The 22,828-nt window shown below is 36.2% G+C and overlaps 1 protein-coding gene across 1 annotated transcript in view; it reads left to right on the top strand.

The window, feature by feature from the left end:
• Nucleotides 1–22,828, top strand: part of LOC129256046 (MAM and LDL-receptor class A domain-containing protein 1-like) — a 92,764-nt gene that overhangs the window by 10,740 nt on the left and 59,196 nt on the right. Inside the window, exons 10-24 of the mRNA XM_064096150.1 lie at nucleotides 456–593; nucleotides 2,677–2,799; nucleotides 3,273–3,403; nucleotides 7,803–7,881; nucleotides 9,516–9,638; nucleotides 13,545–13,691; nucleotides 14,106–14,371; nucleotides 14,864–15,119; nucleotides 15,585–15,813; nucleotides 17,110–17,278; nucleotides 18,493–18,595; nucleotides 19,370–19,522; nucleotides 20,014–20,201; nucleotides 20,796–20,964; nucleotides 22,437–22,577. Coding sequence (XP_063952220.1) covers nucleotides 456–593; nucleotides 2,677–2,799; nucleotides 3,273–3,403; nucleotides 7,803–7,881; nucleotides 9,516–9,638; nucleotides 13,545–13,691; nucleotides 14,106–14,371; nucleotides 14,864–15,119; nucleotides 15,585–15,813; nucleotides 17,110–17,278; nucleotides 18,493–18,595; nucleotides 19,370–19,522; nucleotides 20,014–20,201; nucleotides 20,796–20,964; nucleotides 22,437–22,577 — 2,415 coding nt within the window. The remainder of the gene's footprint in view (nucleotides 1–455; nucleotides 594–2,676; nucleotides 2,800–3,272; nucleotides 3,404–7,802; nucleotides 7,882–9,515; nucleotides 9,639–13,544; nucleotides 13,692–14,105; nucleotides 14,372–14,863; nucleotides 15,120–15,584; nucleotides 15,814–17,109; nucleotides 17,279–18,492; nucleotides 18,596–19,369; nucleotides 19,523–20,013; nucleotides 20,202–20,795; nucleotides 20,965–22,436; nucleotides 22,578–22,828) is intronic.

Here is a 22,828-nt window from a genome sequence, read left to right as displayed (position 1 = left end):
AGTTTGACAATAAAGTAAGATTTGGAAATGAAAAAGAGTAAATACAGGTGATTATGCTGATATGCCAAATCACTTTTAGCATAGAAATCTGTTAAACTTTTACATCATGCAAATTGTGATTTGGAAAATTTCTTTGACTCTTGAGTATTATGTGATGTACAGAAGTTCCAATAGACTGAGCTGCAGACAAGGACATGAAAAATAGATTGAAGTCAGTAGATGAATTTATAAATGGTGCAATAAACAATATGAAATAAGAAATAACCAAGGACTGTATTCCCATTTGTGTGTCATATGTTTCAAATATGTCGATATAGTTGTACTTGTTGATACGCTGGCTTCTGAATGAAACAAGCGCATGTTTGTTTTAATTACATCCTTCGATTGATAAACATGAAATAAAAGAGGAGATTTAAAAATCAACATTGTTATTCCCATTTAACCTATCATCCCAGGTAATTGTGACTTTGAGTTGGGTTGGTGTAATTACACCGACTCTGGTGATGGCAGTTTGAGGTGGCGGAGAGGAAAAGGAGATACACCTTCACTTAACACTGCGCCATCAAAAGATCATACAATCGGAACAGCTGAAGGTTGGTACACTGTGACAAAGCACCTTAAGTAGTATTAAGGTGTTGAAAATAAGTAATGTAGTAAATTCAAATATTCTTTTCAAGAGTGCTAATGAAGGAGGTGTTACACATAATCTTTTTACAATGCTATACAAAGAATACAATATGTAGACGGTGATAGTGTTATAAGAAGGAACCTAGTAAATGATTGTATAAATCATTGTCGTGTATATTTGGGACCGATATTAATTTACAAGGGAAGCATAAGTGAAGAAACTCTGAAGAAATTATATGCAGTTCAAATCATAAGCATTTGTTTAAAGTTCAAGTAGGCCTAGTTGAGTAGATATTAATGAAGAATCAAAATACAGCAGGTAATGGAAGCAAATATTCAGAAGTATATTAATTGATGTTTAAACTTAGTCTTGAAGTCAGTCAGTCTATCTGGATGAATATGGGTCTTGTATATATGGCCTGTCTGTATTTCTCTAGTCTCTCTCTTATAATCAAGAAGTCTTATTTATATCATTAGTTTTGGGGTGTAACATTTTAAGGTGGGAGTGATCTAAACTTCTTCTGATTGGTCTACAGGTAACTGTCTATCAAACTTTCTCTGGTATAAGGGGTGTTGTGATGCTCACTGAGAGTGACTGGGGCTAGTGGTACAGTATGAGTCAAAGACCTTCTTCCTAGAACGTTTGTTGCTTGAAGTTAGCTGACGTCAGTGAGGGTTGGTCTTATATGGTTATGGTTTAGAAATAAAGTGATATTGGGGGTTTTGGAATTCTAAGATGACATAGGGAGAGTTTGTAAACAAGTGAAGGTGAATGACTGAAAGGATAACAGGAAGTTAACTACATACTACATAACATAACGAAAAAGTTTGGATTTTGATCGATAATCCCTCCTTGGTTTTAGTGAATATTAATGTGTGATTGATACCATCGAATAGATCATTTAATTTCCTTTAAAATTATACCCTCCATGATATGATTATGGTTCACATGGAAGTGCAGTGCCTTGAAATGTGGAACAAGTCAAAATTCATAAGGTGCAAAATGGCATAATATTGAAAGTCACTGTTATTTTTTCCGTGCAGATGAGTGAGTTTCTCAGCGGCTTCTTTTGTTTTCATGCACTTTAACTTTAGGTGGTTTCAGACCGCCTCGAAGTTCGCCAGTTCCAGGTATTCTCTGATCGGGAAATTTACCCCGATCAGAAAATACCAGGTATTTTGGCGGTGTGAAAGCAAACTACGCGTAATATCCCCGAAAGAAAATACCCGATAAATAGTAGGTACTTGGCGAAATTACGAGAACTTTCGCGGGGATTTTTCCAAGGTCGTGGGTATTTTGGCGGTCTGAAAGCAAATTACGGGAACTTTTAGCCCAGCGTGTCGTTGGGTGCGGCGCCGTGCATGGGTTGCTGCTGGGCTAGTGATTTTGAATTTCGCGCCTTGCTGCTTATCAGACCATACTGCGCATGCTCGTAACTTCAGGAACTTATCCCGAAGGATATGTTTCAGGGCAGTGTGAATGCAGGAATAATTAATGGGTATTTTTCAGCCTAAAAAAGTTCTCGTAATTTAACGGGGATTCTTGTGATCGAGGCGGTTTGAAACCACCTTTTAACATGGAATCAAACACGCCTCTGCACAAGCAAATACAAAACAAACAAACATGCATGGGTATTTCAATTCACGACTCAAACCATTTTGTCTCACTAAACCACAACAAAGCATTAAAAAAGAAGAAGCGTGGGCTTGATTCGAGTGGATTTTCATCTCTATTGACACAGACAAAAGAATCATGTACCGTATTGACCCTTTATGACTATTTCTGCTCGTTTTTGCAGCTTTTCAATTCAGACCTCATCCAACACTTCCTGCTCTTTTTGTGATGGTATGATCATAACAAGCATGGTATCATTTTAAAGAGAATTAAATGATCTTTTAATTGTATCAAATATGCATTGTGTAAGATTGGAAGTTGTGAGAAAATTAACGGCCAAACTGAGATTTCCAAACTTTTTTGTTCAGTTGCTCTTTGTATTAGCTGACAAAAATACACATGTAATGTAAATCCAGCTAAAATATTTCTTGCAGGATACTATTTGTACACTGATGCTAGTCCAGGCCCACAGTACACTGAAACTCTTTTCATTTCCCCTGAGCTAAATGAAGCAAGTCCTCACTGTATTCTTGAATTCTGGGTCTACAAATATGGAGGTAGTATCTTCTACTTTTTCTTGTTTCTTAGTCGTCCTCTTCTTTTTCTTTAGTTATATTTATTTCTCCTTCAATCAATTTCTTGTTCTTCTTTTCTTTCCTCTTTCGTGTTTCCTCCCTCTGCTCCTAATTCTGCATCTTCAGCTTTTTTCATCTTCTACTTTTTCTTTGTCCTCCTTCTTCTTCCCCTTGCTTTTTGTTCCTTTTCATCCATTCTGTCTCTATTTTTTGCTTCCTGGTAGGAGATATATATTGACTTTTTAAACATGAGATCCATGACATTTGTAATCTGCACATTTCAGTGGTAAATTCCTGAAAAAACAGTTGTATGATAAGTGGTAAAAATGCATCATTCAGTTGATACAAGACCAGAAATCAAAATTTGACAGAACATTAGATCTCATACACACTGTAGATGCTTATATTAAAAAACAAAACCTGATGAAGGTATTATGTTCTTCATGCGCTTTCAGGAAGTGGATTTGTGAGCGTCTTTATTGTGTCCGGCTTAGACAAAGCCCATGTTGCAGCCCACAGTCAGCCAAGCTCCCAGGAGTGGATCCTGGCTTCTTTTCCAATTGGACGAGTAAGAGGAACATTCCAGGTAATAACAAGAGCACTGTTTATACCCCCCCCCCAAAGAAAAATAGATACATAAAATAAATAAGTAAATAATGATAATGATGAATAAGTAAAATGTTAATATATGATAGATTAATAGAAAACACAATGCATAAAAGAATGAATGAATAAGTGAGTATGTAACAGTAAATGATAAATTAATTAATGAATGAATGAATTTTTTCATTTCATTTATTTCAATTTCTGGTAAAAAAACATTCAAATACAATCAAATGTGACTCGTCATACCGAAATGAGAGACAACTCGGAATTTTTCAAATCCAAGTTTTGTAGTGATTATTGTTCTCCGTTTCTTTACCTTTAATTTGATATATCACTCGACCCTTAAGAATAAATAATAGTGGAGATATTAGCCTTAGAATGCAAGAAGAATTGGGCTTTTGAAAATAAAAATCAAGAGAAAAACGCCTTCGAAGTTTGACTTCCGTTTTGAATCCGCTCCATGAAAAAAATCTATTTTGCCACCGCCGGGCTAACAGAAATGTCCTAGCAACCGCTTGCCAAAGAAGGCGAAACGATTGACCAATGAGGAGGCTGCATTTGGAACAATAGTGAACTTGCAGGTCACGCGCGACTGCAAGACGAAACAAAGTTAATGTTATGGTTCGATATGTCAATCCACTGATCTTCTATACAGATCAGTGTAATAGCTCCATAGTTATACTGGGGTTTTATAATTATATTCGTGAAATAAATAATTGTCATGATCTCCCTTTTTAATGAAATAAAAGGCAGGGACCTAAAACCGGTGAGGAGGGAGTATACCAATGATTCATTGTATCATCGTCTTGTTTATTAAATAATAATAACAATTTCATATACCGCAAATTGCCTCTATGCGGTTGTTTGAATGTCGATCGCGTTTACTCTCACATGTAATCTAACTTTAACCGCATGTTCTAATAAAAAGAACTATCCATTGTAAAATGGTAAGATAAGCCTTCAAAATATTTCAATTTGAACCTTATCTTTATACGAAAGGCTTGTGTGATCATGTTTTATGAATGCTTATGTTAGATTGAGGCAGTGAGAACAAAAAACGTGAATAATTTGCTCAATATCGTCTATTATCGATCTTTTTTTTTTTTTTGGGGGGGGGGTATAATTATTTACAGCATTGGAATGATTCAAAATTAGAATGAAAAAAAACACCCAAGATATATTAATGAAAAAAAGTTATAGTGATTCTAAAACTGATTCCGGAAAAAAAACCTGGCATAAACGTCTTAACTCTACAACAAAAAGAGCGAGGAGGTACCCTGAGTAAAATCCCGCCACAATTATTTCCAAGAAAGGATAGATTAGGGGAGTTAAGATTTTTTCTAAACTAACAAGTGCACACCTAGTTACCAATAATGCATACAACATTCCACTTATTTGAATGCAGGATAAACCCCGGGCTTCCTATGTACAGTCAGGCACCTTGGACCACTCGGCCACGACACCTCCACGAATGCTGATTTTCGGATCGATATCAAGCACAAACAATATTTTGGTTTTGCCGTGGCCGAGTGGTCTAAGGCGCCTGGCTATACATAAAAAGTCCGGGGTTCGATCCCCGGCCGCGGCACCTATGCCTGTGAGCAAGGCATTTAATGTGCAATGCTATTTTATCCTGCTTTCAAATAAATGGAAATTCTATAGGCATTATTGGTAGCTTGGTGTGCACTTGTTTAAAAAATATATATATATTCTAACGCAGTAATACAGATAAAGAATCAGAAGATTGTTGCAAATGCCTTGTGCAACAATGATGTCTTTGTAAGATTGAATGATTAAAGAAAGAACAATAAAAGCTGTTCGATATTTGTTTGCATGTGTTCACTCTCAAACATATAAAGAGGATTTAAAAAAATAAGACGAAGAATGGAGGAAAAATACGGTGCATGGGCGTGGGCAGGAAAGAGGAAGAAGAAAGAACGGCTGTGAAAAAAAAATAGAAGATCGAATGGGGAGAAGAACGAATAATACAGAACAACAAAAGAAATAAGAGGAAAAAGGATGAGGAATAAGACGGTGGGGTGAGCAAGAGAGAGGAATAAGAAGGAAAAAAGGGGGAAGAAATGAGGTTAAAAAATATTGAGAGCAGATCGACGGGGGAGAAGAAAAAGAAATGGAGGGGGGAGAGGAATAAGATGGTGGGAATGGGCAGGGGAGAGGAAGAAGGAAAACATAATTATATAAAGAGGAACGAAAGAAAAAAAGAGGAATAAGGCGGTGGGTGAGGGAGGGAGAAAACAAAGAAGGAAAAAAGAAAGAAAACCGGCAAAAAGAGAGAAGATCGAAGGGTGAGAAGAACGAAAAACAGAATTATGTAAATAGAAACGAAAACAAGAAGAAAAGGGGAAAAATAAAAAATAAAAGTGGAGGGTGAAAAAAAGGCAAGAGAGAAGAAGGAAAGGAGGGGGAAAAATTGGCAGAGAAAAAAAAGATCGAAAGGGAAGAAAAAAAAACAGATTAAGAGGGACGAAAGAATTAAAGAAGAGAAAGGGGATGAGATAGAATAGGGGAGGGGGTTAGAGAGAAGAGACCGAATGACCTGAATAAGAAGAGCGAACGAAAAGGGGGAGAGAGGAAGAAAGGAAGAAATAAAACACAAGAAAGACGAAAGAAGTAGGTAAGAGAATAAGAGAGAGGGAAAGAGAGAATAGATCTGGACATAGTCGAATGGAACAACATGACAATGACTTTTATGAAATGTTTATTTCAATATGTGTATTTTAAATGACTGATATTTTCGATCAATGTCTTTATCCAAAAAAATGCACTAAACCTTTTGCATGGTCGTTTCGGCCATTTTTCATTGGTCGACGTTAGCTGTCTCAGACTTTCTGTTTGAACAGTTATTTCTTTCGCTTTCTCTATCGTTCATTCAAACATGATAAAAATTGAGGGCAACAATGTCTTGATTATAAATAATTGGAAATAATGAAGCCCACCAAGCTTCTTTTGTTAAAGATACTGCAGATCAATTTACTCACATTCATGAACAAACAATACTTTAAAGGATTGTAAACCCTTAATTTCTTTTGAAAATGTTCTCTCTTGAAAACATCCCGATCACTTGCAAATGATGGAGAGAATCTTCAACATGTCCATGTTATGTTTAATGAAATTAATCCTCGCAAACAAACCGTGTTCTGAATACTTTGCGTCTCTGCATGACTTTTATTTCGCGATTATAGCCAGGCTAATACTCTAAATCCGGTATCAATCTATCGCTAATACCCCCGCCTGGTACTATTATCACCAAAAAATAACCCTTTAGAAGTTGTATCCCGTTTGTTTACTATTGTCAAGAAGCCTCCCTTTTGAATTTCAGAATACGTATTGAAATCGATGCTTTTGATCTTTCTTTTGAAGCTGAATCATTGAACCGATCGATCGATCGAGCGAGCGGCCGCCGCCAGCTGTACACGAGTTTAAATGAATAGCCAATCAACAATGGCATACGTTGCTAGGGGCGGAGCTTAGTATGAAGCGAAATTCGATCAAGTCGAACGTGCCAAGTATCAGAAATTTTCGAATTGACCGAAAAAAACACTCGCAGAAAAACTGCTTTTTTATCATATTCCCGTAATCAATTTCACTCATCTTTTTCACAGAGTAATTATGAAACATGGAAGAATCAGAAAATGAAAAAAAAAAAATCTTCACAATTTTGACTTTTTTATTTGTGTGTCGAATTCCAAGGAATTTTGATTTGCGACTTGTCTCTCATTTCGGTATGATCGATCACAAATATTTACAAAATAAAACACATGAATATACTAAATACCAAGAATATGGAGGAGCCAGCAGAGGCCATTGGCCTTTCAAAGGCTGGGCTCAAATGCCATATTGAAACATACATAATATAGAGAGAGAAAGGGAGGGTACATTTATGTCTGGATTGTGAAGAATAAATAAATGAATGAGTAAATAAGTAAATGTTTGAAAATAATGAAAGATTTTTTATATGAATGAAATACAAGGAACCTCCCCCTATAAGAAAATTTAAAGAACTTTAAACTTTCCATTTTGCATCATGGTAAGCACATCCTTTGTTTTCAAATGTCCTGTCAATGCATTATCCAGTGGTGAAATTTGTGCCCTTTTCAAGTGATCCCTATTCTTCTAAAAAGATCACAATCCTGTTTTAGTTCCCTTTTTTAAGGAAACAAAAGAGATGATCCTAGACCTGATAAAAAACCGTTGAAAATGCTGAGTTATAGGATAGTATGTGTCCCAACTCCTCAAACCAGTCCTTATATTTTCCCAATTTCTTGTTTGCTATCAACTCTCTTATTATTATATCTATGTATAAACATAATCTATGATGATAAAAGTAATACATATTTTTTCATTTTTCACAAAAATAGATTGAGATCAGAGCAATACAGTTTTCTCAAGTGCAATTTGCGATGGATGATATCTCCTTCCGTAATTGTGACTTTCCTGGTAAGCCCTGAATTTTAGATTATTTGTTATTCAAACTTTTTATTCTTTCCTAAACCCTGACTAGACTTGGCTATTTGGTATTTTATAGCAGACTACTTCAGGTGGGTGTTTCATAAAGCTGTTCATAAAGTTGTGCACAACTGGAACATGTCCTTAGATCCTAAATCAATTACATAGGGATATCGCACAGCTCAAGAAAGAATGACAAGTTGTGCGTAAAGTCATTTGTATCTTACAAACAGCTTTATGAAACACCCACTAGGATACTGGTTGCTGACTCATGCCAAAAACTGGCATGTATATTACCATTGGCATGATCTACATGTACAGAATCGCATTGGTGATTCTTTCTTTGGGGGGGGGATTGTACTATTTCATTGATTATGTTAATATTATGCATAATTTTGAATCTGAAGCCTAGAAGTCTGCTCTAAGGTACCTTGTCAAATATCTGTCCCAACTCTTTTAGCAGGAATGATAATAATAATAACATTTTATTTACCCAGGGTAGCCACATCAGTTAGGAAACTGCTCATCCAGCGGACCCTGCATAACATAATATGTTATTATTACCCTTCTCCAATCTGTAGGGTTTGTCTTGGAATATTAATAATTCGTATTTGTATTTATCATCCTTATTTTCTAGTTATTATGTTAAAATGTTCATTTTAAATGTTTGTGCTTACATTTTGGTGGCAGCACTGTATAAGACTTGGTTCTTCTGAGCTGTCTCCACATTCTTATATTGATATTTTGTTTATTACTATGTATATCTATGTGTTTTTATGAATGAAATAAAATTGAATTGAATTGAATTGAATAAATGCTGAGTGCCTAGCAAGAAGGCAGAAGGTTCCATATTTATAAGTCTTTGATAATAATAATAGCGGCATATTTTCCCAGAGTAGCCACTTCAGTTCCGAAAACTGTTCTCCCACCGGGCCCTGCTATGATATGAATCTTCGACCTCCCCTTTCATGAGGCGGACGTTCTACCACTGAGCCACCATGCCCGGTTATCCTGCTATACAGGCACCATTGGTCTTTTCATACAACTGCTTTTCTGCATTCCCTTCATTATGTCCATGATTAAGTTAAAAAATTTGAATTCCCGCACAAAACGCATGGTTCTGGCTTTTCAAAATGTCCCTAAGTCAAGATGTAAAAGTACATGTATGATAGTTCTTAATCTAGACACTCTGTGGTCTACTTAGCAAGGCATTTATGAATACAGGATACCAAAATTAATTTACCATGTGTTTTATTGTGTCCCTGTAGTTTTATTGTAGTTTATTGCTCATTGGTTTTCTTATGCAAATTGTCAGCAATACTATTCCAATTATTAACAACTTAAACATAAATGGATTTTAATGATGAAAATTATTAACTATGATGATGCATTTATGGATTCTGTCTTGAAACAGAATTTTCAGTGGATTTGTACATGATATGTTTTTATTGCAATATTAGGATCTGACCTTGAAAGGTTACATGACTTCACAACTGCATTCAAGTGCGTTGCCAATTTGGTCTCAATGGTTTTAAACTATTCAGGGAAAGGTATCTGAATGAAATTTTGGGAAAATCTAACAAGTCATTCTAAAAATAATTGATCAAAATATATAATCTATGTAGAACCACCTCCAGATGGCTGTAGCCCAGTGGAATTTACATGTGGAAATGGACGTTGCATCAACATGGACAGATATTGTGATCTTTCTGATGACTGCGGAGACTCGTCTGACGAGAGTGATTGTAGTAAGTTTGTCTGTTTGTTTTAAATTGTTTTTTTTCCAGTGACTGTTGAGACATATCTGATGAGAGTGATTGTTGTGAGTTTATTTTATATTGTATTTTTCCAGTGACTGTTAGACATATCTGATGAGAGTGATTGTGTGAGTTTGTTTTATATTGTATTCTTTCCAGTGACTGTTAGACATATCTGATGAGAGTGATTGTTGTGAGTTTATTTTATATTGTATTTTTCCAGTGACTGTTAGACATATCTGATGAGAGTGATTGTGTGAGTTTGTTTTATATTGTATTTTTCCAGTGACTGTTAGACATATCTGATGAGAGTGATTGTTGTGAGTTTGTTTTATATTGTATTCTTTCCAGTGACTGTTAGACATATCTGATGAGAGTGATTGTGTGAGTTTGTTTTATATTGTATTTTTCCAGTGACTGTTAGACATATCTGATGAGAGTGATTGTTGTGAGTTTGTTTTATATTGTATTCTTTCCAGTGACTGTTAGACATATCTGATGAGAGTGATTGTTGTGAGTTTGTTTTATATTGTATTTTTCCAGTGACTGTTAGACATATCTGATGAGAGTGATTGTTGTGAGTTTGTTTTATATTGTATTTTTCCAGTGACTGTTAGACATATCTGATGAGAGTGATTGTTATGAGTTTGTTTTATATTGTATTTTTCCAGTGACTGTTAGACATATCTGATGAGAGTGATTGTTGTGAGTTTGTTTTATATTGTATTCTTTCCAGTGACTGTTAGACATATCTGATGAGAGTGATTGTTGTGAGTTTGTTTTATATTGTATTCTTTCCAGTGACTGTTAAGACATATCTGATGAGAGTGATTGTTGTGAGTTTGTTTTATATTGTATTTTTCCAGTGACTGTTGAGACATATCTGATGAGAGTAATTGTTGTGAGTTTGTTTTATATTGTATTCTTTCCAGTGACTGTTGAGACATATCTGATGAGAGTGATTGTTGTGAGTTTGTTTTATATTGTATTCTTTCCAGTGACTGTTAAGACATATCTGATGAGAGTGATTGTTGTGAGTTTATTTTATATTGTATTTTTCCAGTGACTGTTAGACATATCTGATGAGAGTGATTGTTGTGAGTTTGTTTTATATTGTATTTTTCCAGTGACTGTTAGACATATCTGATGAGAGTGATTGTTGTGAGTTTGTTTTATATTGTATTTTTCCAGTGACTGTTAGACATATCTGATGAGAGTGATTGTTGTGAGTTTGTTTTATATTGTATTTTTCCAGTGACTGTTAGACATATCTGATGAGAGTGATTGTTGTGAGTTTGTTTTATATTGTATTCTTTCCAGTGACTGTTAGACATATCTGATGAGAGTGATTGTTGTGAGTTTGTTTTATATTGTATTTTTCCAGTGACTGTTAGACATATCTGATGAGAGTGATTGTTGTGAGTTTGTTTTATATTGTATTCTTTCCAGTGACTGTTAGACATATCTGATGAGAGTGATTGTTGTGAGTTTGTTTTATATTGTATTTTTCCAGTGACTGTTGAGACATATCTGATGAGAGTGATTGTTGTGAGTTTGTTTTATATTGTATTCTTTCCAGTGACTGTTAGACATATCTGATGAGAGTGATTGTTGTGAGTTTGTTTTATATTGTATTTTTCCAGTGACTGTTAGACATATCTGATGAGAGTGATTGTTGTGAGTTTGTTTTATATTGTATTCTTTCCAGTGACTGTTAGACATATCTGATGAGAGTGATTGTTGTGAGTTTGTTTTATATTGTATTTTTCCAGTGACTGTTAGACATATCTGATGAGAGTGATTGTTGTGAGTTTGTTTTATATTGTATTCTTTCCAGTGACTGTTAGACATATCTGATGAGAGTGATTGTTGTGAGTTTGTTTTATATTGTATTTTTCCAGTGACTGTTAGACATATCTGATGAGAGTGATTGTTGTGAGTTTGTTTTATATTGTATTCTTTCCAGTGACTGTTAGACATATCTGATGAGAGTGATTGTTGTGAGTTTGTTTTATATTGTATTTTTCCAGTGACTGTTGAGACATATCTGATGAGAGTGATTGTTGTGAGTTTGTTTTATATTGTATTTTTCCAGTGACTGTTAGACATATCTGATGAGAGTGATTGTTGTGAGTTTGTTTTATATTGTATTCTTTCCAGTGACTGTTAGACATATCTGATGAGAGTGATTGTTGTGAGTTTGTTTTATATTGTATTTTTCCAGTGACTGTTAGACATATCTGATGAGAGTGATTGTTGTGAGTTTGTTTTATATTGTATTCTTTCCAGTGACTGTTAGACATATCTGATGAGAGTGATTGTTGTGAGTTTGTTTTATATTGTATTCTTTCCAGTGACTGTTAAGACATATCTGATGAGAGTGATTGTTGTGAGTTTGTTTTATATTGTATTCTTTCCAGTGACTGTTAGACATATCTGATGAGAGTAATTGTTGTGAGTTTGTTTTATATTGTATTCTTTCCAGTGACTGTTGAGACATATCTGATGAGAGTGATTGTTGTGAGTTTGTTTTATATTGTATTCTTTCCAGTGACTGTTGAGACATATCTGATGAGAGTGATTGTTGTGAGTTTGTTTTATATTGTATTATTTCCATTGACTGTTGAGACATATCTGATTGAGTGTGATTGGGGAAAGTTTGATTGTTTTTATATTTTGATCTTTCTGATGACTGTGGGGACTTGTCTGACGAGAGTGATTGTAGTAAGTTTGTCTGGTTGTTTTATATTGTGATCTCTCTCATGACTGTGGGGACTTGTCTGACGAGAGTGATTGTAGTAAGTTTGTCTGTTTGTTTTATATTGTATTCTTTCCAGTGACTGTGGAGACATATCTGATGAGAGTGATTGTTGTGAGTTTGTTTTATATTGTATTCTTTCCAGTGACTGTGGAGACATATCTGATGAGAGTGATTGTTGTGAGTTTGTTTTATATTGTATTCTTTCCAGTGACTGTTGAGACATATCTGATGAGAGTGATTGTTATGAGTTTGTTTTATATTGTATTCTTTCCAGTGACTGTTGAGACATATCTGATGAGAGTGATTGTTGTGAGTTTGTTTTATATTGTATTCTTTCCAGTGACTGTTGAGACATATCTGATGAGAGTGATTGTTTTATATTGTATTCTTTCCAGTGACTGTGGAGACATATCTGATTGAGTGTGATTGGGGAAAGTTTGATTGTTTTATATTTTGATCTTTCTGATGACTGTGGAGACTTGTCTGACGAGACTGATTGTAGTAAGTTTGTCTGTTTGTTTTATATTGTGATCTTACCAGTGACTGGAGAGACATGTAAGATGAGATAAATTGTATTAAGTCTCTCTTTTGTCTGTATGCTTGTTTGTTTTATATTGTGAATCTTACAGAAAAATGTGATGTCTGGTTGGAGTGATTGGCAAAGTTTGTTGTATTCATAACCTATAATTTATATTATAGTGTCCTAAGTGGTTGTGCGTGTGTGTGTGTGTGCATGTGGTTCCCTTGTTTTATCATTTTTATATAAACCCAAATTTTTCAATCCATGAACCCATTGTAGATATTCTTTGAAAGTGTCTGTGCGAAAAGAATGATAGAGGTTGGTTTTGAGTCATTTCTTGCACTGGCGAGTAGCTCCCTCATTTTACTACCAATGTGTTTGTAATATGATCGGATGCATCAACAATCATTAACGGCAGGTTAGTACATCTGATCTTCTTTTAGGCTTCTAACAGTATACTGTTAGAGATGATATCTCCTTGGTATGGTACTTAAATTTCAAGCCCTACATGTTTGTACAATAGGCAGCAGATTCAAGTCAGTATTGAAGTGTCATATGATATGTCTGATGGTATTGTCAACTTATCAACAATGTGAGGGGTTATATCTTGACCTAGGCTCGTACGAGATGTGTGACTTCCAGACTGGCATCTGCAGCTGGAGCCAGTTGCACACCGATGAGCTTGAATGGAGGAGGAACAAAGGGCTCACCAGGACTACTGGTACAGGTCCTGGAAGAGATCACACTACTGGTCTATTTTCAGGTACATCCAGCATCCCTTTGTTATGTAGCTTTCAATGGGGGCCCGGGGGCAAATTGACAAACACGTTGTGTGCACTCTCATCATCACTGTGTGTTATGAATAACTAGTCTTAAAAATAAACATTTTAGATAATCACCAATAACACAGAGAATGAATGTTTAACAAACAAATTGTAAATAGACCAGGCCTACTAGAAAGTCCTAGTTGCTTCCTGACCACATTGATGTAATTAAGATGCATATTTTTGGTGAGTGTTGATTGATTTTTGCCAAACAATATTGGTACTTATTTGAGATGTATACATGGGACCCTCTTATTGAAATGAAAGAGTCAGAACTCCTACTATTCCAGAAGGTTCTGGCAAAGAACTAAGAGCACCGCTGAGGCTAAACATCGTATTGATGTCTGTTGCAGGTTTCTACATCCACCTGGAAGCAAGCAATTCACCTTTAGGTTCCAGGGCACGCCTTGGCTCCAGAACTCTTTCCTCAGTATCACCTCCCGGGTGTTTCTTCAGGTTCTATTACCATATGTACGGAGTGCATATCTTCGAGCTCAACGTGTACACCAGAGAAGCCATCAATGGCCCGTTGACACCTATCTGGAACAGACGAGGAGAGATCGGAGACTACTTCCTGAGAGCGGATCTTGATTTGAAGGATCTCAAATACCCTCTGCAGGTTTGTCCAGAAATGTCAGGTGTCTGTGTTTGTGTAATTGTAGAGATTTTGTATATAGAACTTAAACGTCACCTTTTAAAAACAAAAAAATTGTGAAGTTTCTTTTTTTTATTTGATTTTAAGTAAGTAGTCGCAGATTCTGATAGCATCGATATTGTTACAAAAATCAGTTGGAAATTGCCGACCATGTTATGATAATGATCCAGGTGACCAAAATTGAGGAATGATAGATGAAACAACAGTATTCAATGGAAAAGTATGGGAGAATTTTGAAATGGAATGACTGACCTGGGCCCCGTATCACAAAGGTTCGCAATTAATCACTAATTTTAAAGAACAATTCTGATTGGTTCCTCATCAGTCTACTTGATACTCTTTCATTGTGTGATTAATCGCTAAGCTTTGTATAATGGGGCCCTGGTTGAAGATTTATCATGATTTCATGACCTGCTACAAACAAATTTAAAGGAGGATTTCTTTCCTTTGTCATAGATTATTGTAGAGGCTGTGAGAGGGGATGGTGACCGAGGAGACATAGCTTTAGATGACACTAGTTTCACCCCAGGTTGTAATTTCATCGACACCCCTCTGCCATCGGTGGTGACCCAGGCACCCACCGTGCCTCCTCCAGATCTGCCTACCTGTGGGCCTGATTCCTTCCAATGTAACGATGGGACGTGCCTGGATGTCCAGCAGCGGTGCGATGCGAAAACGGACTGCAGTGACTCCGAAGACGAGTCTAACTGTGGTGAGTTTCCTTTTCAAGGGTCGGAGTGAGTTTCTTTCCATTGTTGATGATCATGTATCATCATAGACATGATGGTGTCAAAGTTGCTGTGAAAGATGTGTAGTGCCTGCACAGTGGGATTCCTTCTCAAAGGTGCATTATCTTTGTGAGGTTTCTTACAGAAGTGAGATGCCTTGCAGACAATGCTATTGATGACAATGAATTTCAGGAGTGGATGTCTTTGTGTATACCATCAGTCTTTCCAAAAAAAAATTTTTGTATTTGAAATGTCCCATCCTTGTTGACCTACACTTCCATTCAGACCCATTTTCAGGGAAGCTTTTATTCTTTTAAGAATTGTAGCCATGTTATTATACATTACATATATATGTTCCTGGGAATCAAATAAAGATAGACATAAGCACACATACATTTTCTTAATTTAAGTTCTGGTTGATACAACTGTCAACACACTTCATTTGATAGGTAACTGTGACTTTGAGATGAACAGCTGCGGATGGAGTAGCATTCCCAATGGTCTATACCTGTGGACCAGGATCCAGGCTAGTAACGCCCCTCAGGGACGGGGACCAGATGTAGACCACACCCTGTCAACCAACGCAGGATATTACATGTTTGTGGATAGCACATTTGGAACATTTGGAATGACAGCTCTCCTTCTGAGTCCCCTCATCCTCGGCAACTCTGGTTCGAGGTTAGTGATATTGCTTTATTTGACCTTATTCATTATCTATTCACATATTCATTCAATTATTGATATAGTCCATTAAAAATGTATCATTCATTTATTCCTTCATTCATTTCCACCTCTCTTGCAACCTTTACAGTTGGATTAATCATATTATTTCTTTCAAAAGCACAATCAAACAATATATTCAGAAGGTCATGTATTTTTTAAATGAATAACACATTTCAAATGGATGAAGTGACCGGCAAAACATATTACAGGATTGATGAATTTATCATGACGTATAAACTGTATTTATGAGAAAAGATTTTAAGAAGAGAGGAAAGATAAAGTAACAAGGAAGTAAAAAGAAGAAATAAAGGAGGAAGTTGAGATGGAAATCAATGGAAGACTAATAACGGACAGAAGAGTAGAGAATACTCTGGGTCCCGTAGCACAAAGGTTAGCAATTAATCGTACGTTTGATTTTTACGATTGATTGTATAGGGCCTACATTGTAGTTAATGCAATCAATCGTAGAAAAATGTTCCACAATGATTGCTAAGCTTTGTGTTACGGGCCCCTGGTACGTGTATGTGTATCAATTAGTTTGTTTGCACTTGACAGTCATCCCTAACATTAAGGTTCATGTAATGCTTTCAAAGGCCCTGTTTCACAAAGACTTGCAATCAGTCAGAAAATGACAATGGCCAATAACAATCACTCTAATATACAATATTGTTCAACAACCCCCCAAAAATCACTGTTAGTGTAGGCCTATAGTTCTGAACTTCTAAACTCATGAATGAATAAGATGATTACTACAAGTATCTTATAGTAGTTACACATATTTTTACTCCTGATGGTGTTTTATAAAGCTTTTCATAAGTTATGAGCAACTAATGAAAAGGCTGGTGATCTTTTCTTATGGTCAAGGATATACAGTACATCACACTTTCACTGATGTTGATTTAGTGCCTAAGAGAGGATTACCAGTCATTCATAAAGTTGTTCGTAACTTACAGACATCTTTATGAAACATTTAACAGGGTCCCGTAAAACAAAGGTTAGCGATTGATCGTACACTTTTTTTTTCCAATCAATTGTACATTATAGTCAATGCAATCAATCAAAAAAATGTTCTACATTGATTGCTAAACTTTAAGTTATGGGCCCCTGGTAAATAAGCCTTCCATCTTGTCCGTAGATAAATAATGATGCATTGAGGTTAAGGAAAATGATATTGATTGCTATCTTATTTCTTTCCCTTTTCCCCTTCATTATTGTTTAACAATGTGTTCTTCATGTCATTAATTTTTTTAGATGTGAGATGGAGTTCTATTATCACATGCGAGGTGATGCGGGTACATTGACTGCGACTCTTTATGTTGACAACCTCCCAGACTCATCCTGGACCGTGGTGGGTGACCAGGGTACTACATGGCATCGAGGATCTTTGTTGGTAGGACCAAGGTTTGCTGGACAGTATTATGTAAGTATATATAGAAGACACTTCATCTATCACCGTCATCGGAAACATAAGCAACTACATGGCATCATGGATCACTGCTTGAAAAAAAAAGTTTACAACTGACTTCATCATCATCATCCTTATTTCCATGATCATCACTACTTTCTATATCATTAGCAGTAATCATCATCATCAACATTTGCAACCAGATGGCACCATTGATTGCTCTTGGTTGAAGACCAAGGTTTTGAGGACAGGATTACAGTATGTGAGTATAAAAGACACTTCATCACTGTGGTCATCCCCATCAGCATCATCAGCAACAATCATCATCGGAAGCATCAGCAACTCCAAGGCATCATGGGGCGCTGCCAAGTTTTGCTGGAGAAAGAAGTTTAGAACTGACTTTCAACATCATCAGCAGTATCAACATTGACATTTGCAACCACATGGCATTATCGATTGCTCTTTATGACCAGGGTTTTGGGGACAGTATTAAGTATAGAAGACGCTTTATCTATCACCGTTATCATCAGCATGACCATCAGCAATCATCATCGGAAACTTCAGCAACTACATGGCATCATGGATAGCTACCAGGATTTGCTGAGAAAAAGGGTTTAGAACTTACTTCCTCATCATCATCCTTATTGTTATCATGATCATGACTTCTTTCAACATTGTCAGTAGTATTCATCACCATCAACATTTGCAACTACTTGGCATCATTGATCGCTCTTAGTACATGCAGGATGACCAAGGTTTTGGGGGACAGTATTTCGTGAGTATAGGAGAGACTTACCGTGATTGTTATCATATACCTCATCATCGTAAAGACAGTCCTATTCAGGACTACAAACATGTAAGTATTCATCCATCATCATCATTGTCACAACCACGAAATGTATCAGTATCATTAAGGTTTTTATTTCAGGTGCTTTCTTTGTCAATCTTATCCTTATTTTCAACAAATGAGAAAATAAAATGTAGTAGAATATACAATGATTGTCATGAATTATTAAGACAATAATTTAAAATAAGTGAGGAAAACACAAAGTCAGAGTAGGAGAGGTAGAAATAAAATCTCAAACATGGAGGGGGGTTGAGGAGAGTATTTCATCATCTTCAAATTGGAGATCTGATGGAAGTAGAAATAATTTCATCTCTACCATTAAGAAATTTTCTACCTTTTGCCATTATGAATGCGCATTGCCTTGATTCTTTTTTTTTTGCAGATTCGACTAGAAGCCTCACCTGGCATAGGTTTTGATGACGACCAAGTTCCTACTGATATTGCAGTGGATGATATCAAGTTTATCAACTGTGACAAATCAGCTGGTAAGTTTATGCTACTTAACTCCCAACATGCGCAATTTACCTACATTAATTCCTAAAGAGTTTAAAGTTCTTCAGAAAATTAAATTACCATAACGGTCTATTAACCACACCTTTTCCTTGGCAGGATAGAAGCAGAAGTTGGGGTTGCGGTTTATAGTCCTTTACTTACGTTACATTGACTGCTGAATCCTGCATTGTATAGGGAATATTTGGATCCATAAAGGACAATGGTTACATGTAGGGATAGCATCATTGCTTACACCCAATTTCAAGATGCATCAAGTAACTCTTGTCAGATGTACGTGCAAGGCTAAATAAACGTTGGTTGCCATTTTGCCCCTTTGAATGATCCCTGTGAAACTCCAGGGTTGAGATTCTCCTAGCCGTGGTACATACTTTCATCGAGCAATTGCCAATTTCTTTGCCAAGGAGGCGTACAGGTTACTTTTACAATTTCTGTTAATATTTTTACACTGCAGTGAGAGCACATATGATCTCACTTGAGCAAATGTCATGGAATTGTGAAGACACATCTATATGGTATGTATAGCCTGTTTATACAACTTTTGCTCATTCTCCTGAAAACCAATATGAACGCACTTGTTGAAACATTGAGTTTGGATGGCCCTTTTCAGGGGCCAACACGTGCCCTCAAAAGAATACATGGTGTTCTGTGAAACCACTACAGTCTTCTTCTCTGTCATGGAAACCTTCAGAAGTTACGAAGAAACGTTCGGTATGCAAAATTTACTCTCTTTTTTGTTTTGCTTGTAGATCTTAACTGTGACTTTGGGCCAGGAGACACAGAAGGAACGCTTTGTGGCTGGACTCAGACAAATATCTCAGACACTTTTGACTGGACCTTGCATAAAGGCAGATATCGACCAAGCTTTCCTGGTCCGGAGGGTGACCACACAGATGGCACAGGTCAGTCAACGGTCAGAGAGGATTATAAACAATTCTTTGTGATACTGGATTAACTCCAAAATAGTCTGGTTGTTGTGAATACCATGTTAATGTTGAAATTTGTATTATAAGCCATTAGGTGATATTGTTTTTCTTAGCAATGATTTATAATAAGTTGGAAATTTTTAATTGTTTGTTTGTAAGATTGTTTTTTTATACGCTTAACAATGTTTTCATTTGGCAGTTATGAATACACTCACAAAGAATTCACAAATTCTAACAAAAGACAAAGTAGAAAACCTTGGCATTAAAACTTTTTTTTTCAGAATTTCAATTTGCTAATACATTTTCACATCTCTTGTAGCACTTTATTATGCTTTCAAATTGAAAATGTCAGGGATTCACCTTTATACTACATGATGAAAGCAATAGGGCAATCGTATTCATATCTTGTGAAGTTTCAAGATCTGTGTAAACTCTGCAGACTGTCTTGTGTTAATTTGTTTTGTTAGGTTACTATGCATACCTGGAACCCTACATGCCTGCAGGGCCTGGAGATTCCTCTCGATTAGTGTCTGGTCCGCTCAGGTCAACCAAGAATCAACCGTACTGTTTTTCTTTTTGGTATCACATGTATGGTGCCAGTATTGGAACATTCAGTCTCATTCAGAGAAATACGGATGGAACTAGTGAAGTTATTGTAAGTATATCATATATTTAATATTGGACAAATAATGCACAGGAATGTGTGTTTTCTAGTGGTGATGCAGCAAACTGAGGGGTATTTACAATATGCAACAAGCATGAGGCGCTCATACCGAATGCTCTTCCATTACACTGTGCATATACCCAAGATTCCTGCAAACCCTCTTAATATTAACAAATTCAAACCTGTGCATCATTTGTTTTATAATATGGGTCTGCTGTATGAAACTTTTCCAGAAACATTCAGATAAAGAGGTCGTGTCTGCTTTCTATTATCACAATACATCACAAGCATGACCAGAGTGCATGCTTCATTATACGCATGAAACAAAATCTTTGTCATGGCCTTTTGTCTGATAGAATGCAGGTTGTGTCTCAGATTCTACTGGCTCTTTGGCTTATTGTGAATGAAGTTTGAATTTTGCCCATGAAGTATGTTGAACACACGGTGCATTTATACATTAAACTGCATAGATTGGCATCCAATTAATATTAAATTGCTTTCGACACATTACAAGAAATATTGATTAAGAGCTTCAAATATTTCTTAACAAATTCTTTTTATTTTCAATGTTAATCATCCTTGTAGATCTGGACAAAGAAAGGGAACCAAGCCAATATCTGGCTCTCTGCTCAGAAGAACATAGCAACGGCCGGAAACTATGAACTTGTCTTAGAAGCTATACTTGGTGAACACTGGTTTGGTGATATCTGTGTTGATGATATCTTGTTCAAAGAGGGCGCTTGCATTGGAGCAGGTCAGTTTTATATATATGTCTATAGGTGCTCCAAGTTTGCAAATTATTAATATAATTATTTGATTTCTCGTCATCTGTGCTTCGGAGGCGAAAAGCGAACTGAATCACTATGACCTCCAGGTCTCTCCTCCCGAAATAACTGATTGGGGGAGTGCAGGTGGTCCAAAACACCAGTGTTTTCTTCCCTACTCTTTTAAGAATAGTGCATCAGGTTCTTAGCTGGCAAAGGTGATGACTCTCCTCAGCGAGGGGCCTCCATTTAACATATTATTTTTACACCTCATCGTAATCAAATGAGACATGTAATGAACCAACAATTTTCCATGTTCAAGACAAACATTGTTAAGAAAGACAGGATCAAAATAAAGATGTTAAATAATTCAGTCTATTATAGAACGTTGCTAGAGTCATTAGGCTTTCAGGTTGACAGTCCTATATTTGTTGTCACAATAATTAAAGAACTGTTTGATGGATAAATATTTTAAGATCAATAATAGTTTAGTAGTAATTGACAGGATGTGATATGTAATGATTTCCTAAATACAATTTTTCTTTGTTCTCTACTTATTCTACTCACTAACTGTCTGACTTCTAATCCAAAAAGGCACACTTGAGTTGATTCACGGAGTCCATGAATTAAGCTTCGAAAATAATAATGGAAGCTAGCGATTGCAGTGGTATCTGAGCGATTTAGTCCGTTGAGGGCATACAACAAATCTCGACTAGAGCTCTAGTTGATGACTGAACCGCGGAAGATATTAATCACTGCGAAAGTGAAGTCCAAAGTTATTGCACAATCCCAACACAATTAACAGAAAACTTGTCGCGTTATCTTGTCCGCGAAAAAAGAAGAAAATGAATTTGAAGCTCCTATGGCACACGAAAAACGCAAATAAAATAATCCGCAGGTATGTCCACAGATGAAAAGTTGAGCTCAGAAATGCAGAACTATATACATGTAACTCCAATATATAAAAATCCAAGTATGGGTATATATAAAATCCAAGAATGGTTTAATTGTAAAACCACGAGGTTTAGCGACTTTCTTCAGTAAACGCGTGACCACGAAGTTGACTCCTTGAGATCACAAGGAGAAGTGAGGCAAAAACGTTTCCACAGAAAAAGCTCTGAGATAAGCCACGCCTTGAACTGAAATGATTGGTTGAATAAAAGTTTGTTGACCATAAACAAAAGCTGTCATTCGTTGATGGATTGTAAACAAAACTTGATTGGCTGTTCAGAAGTCTATAGGGCATGGAGCTTTGGAATGCGCGTACATGTCAAAAAGTATTACAAAATAGGAAATGTTCGTACGCTTAAAAATATGTGAAAACATGTGATTTACAAAGGTGAATGGACCTTATAGAAAATGAAGTTCTGTATAATTTAAAAAAAATGTGAAGTGCTACAATAGTAATGTGAAATGATAATTTCAATCCACGCCAGTTTTCATTTTGTTTTTGTCTTGTCAGTTGAATGTGACTTTGAGCTCGGTTTTTGTGATTGGACAAACCTGGGCTCTGAAATCGATGAGTTTGATTGGTTATGGGGATCTGCTAGTTCTACACAAGGGAGGGGACCAGATGTAGATCACACAACATTCACAGGATCAGGTAATAACCCTCTCTTTTTTTTTTCTCTGTGTCTTTATCTTGAATTCATATTAATGGTCTTTGAATTTTCTGCACTAATTCAATAGATATACATGAGCCTTGGGTTGGGTCTGGAAGTTGGTGAAGGCGAATGGGGTACATTTGTATTTTATGGGCACGTGCTGAAGAGGAATGACAGGCATGTTTTAAGAAGGGCTTTTGAGTTTGAGGTGGATGGTGCAAGGAGAGGAAAGCCAAAGAAGACATGGAAG

The sequence above is a fragment of the Lytechinus pictus genome, chromosome 3, assembly GCF_037042905.1.
Source record: "Lytechinus pictus isolate F3 Inbred chromosome 3, Lp3.0, whole genome shotgun sequence".
Classification (NCBI taxonomy): domain Eukaryota; kingdom Metazoa; phylum Echinodermata; class Echinoidea; order Temnopleuroida; family Toxopneustidae; genus Lytechinus; species Lytechinus pictus.
This window is presented reverse-complemented; position numbering and strand designations above follow the sequence as displayed.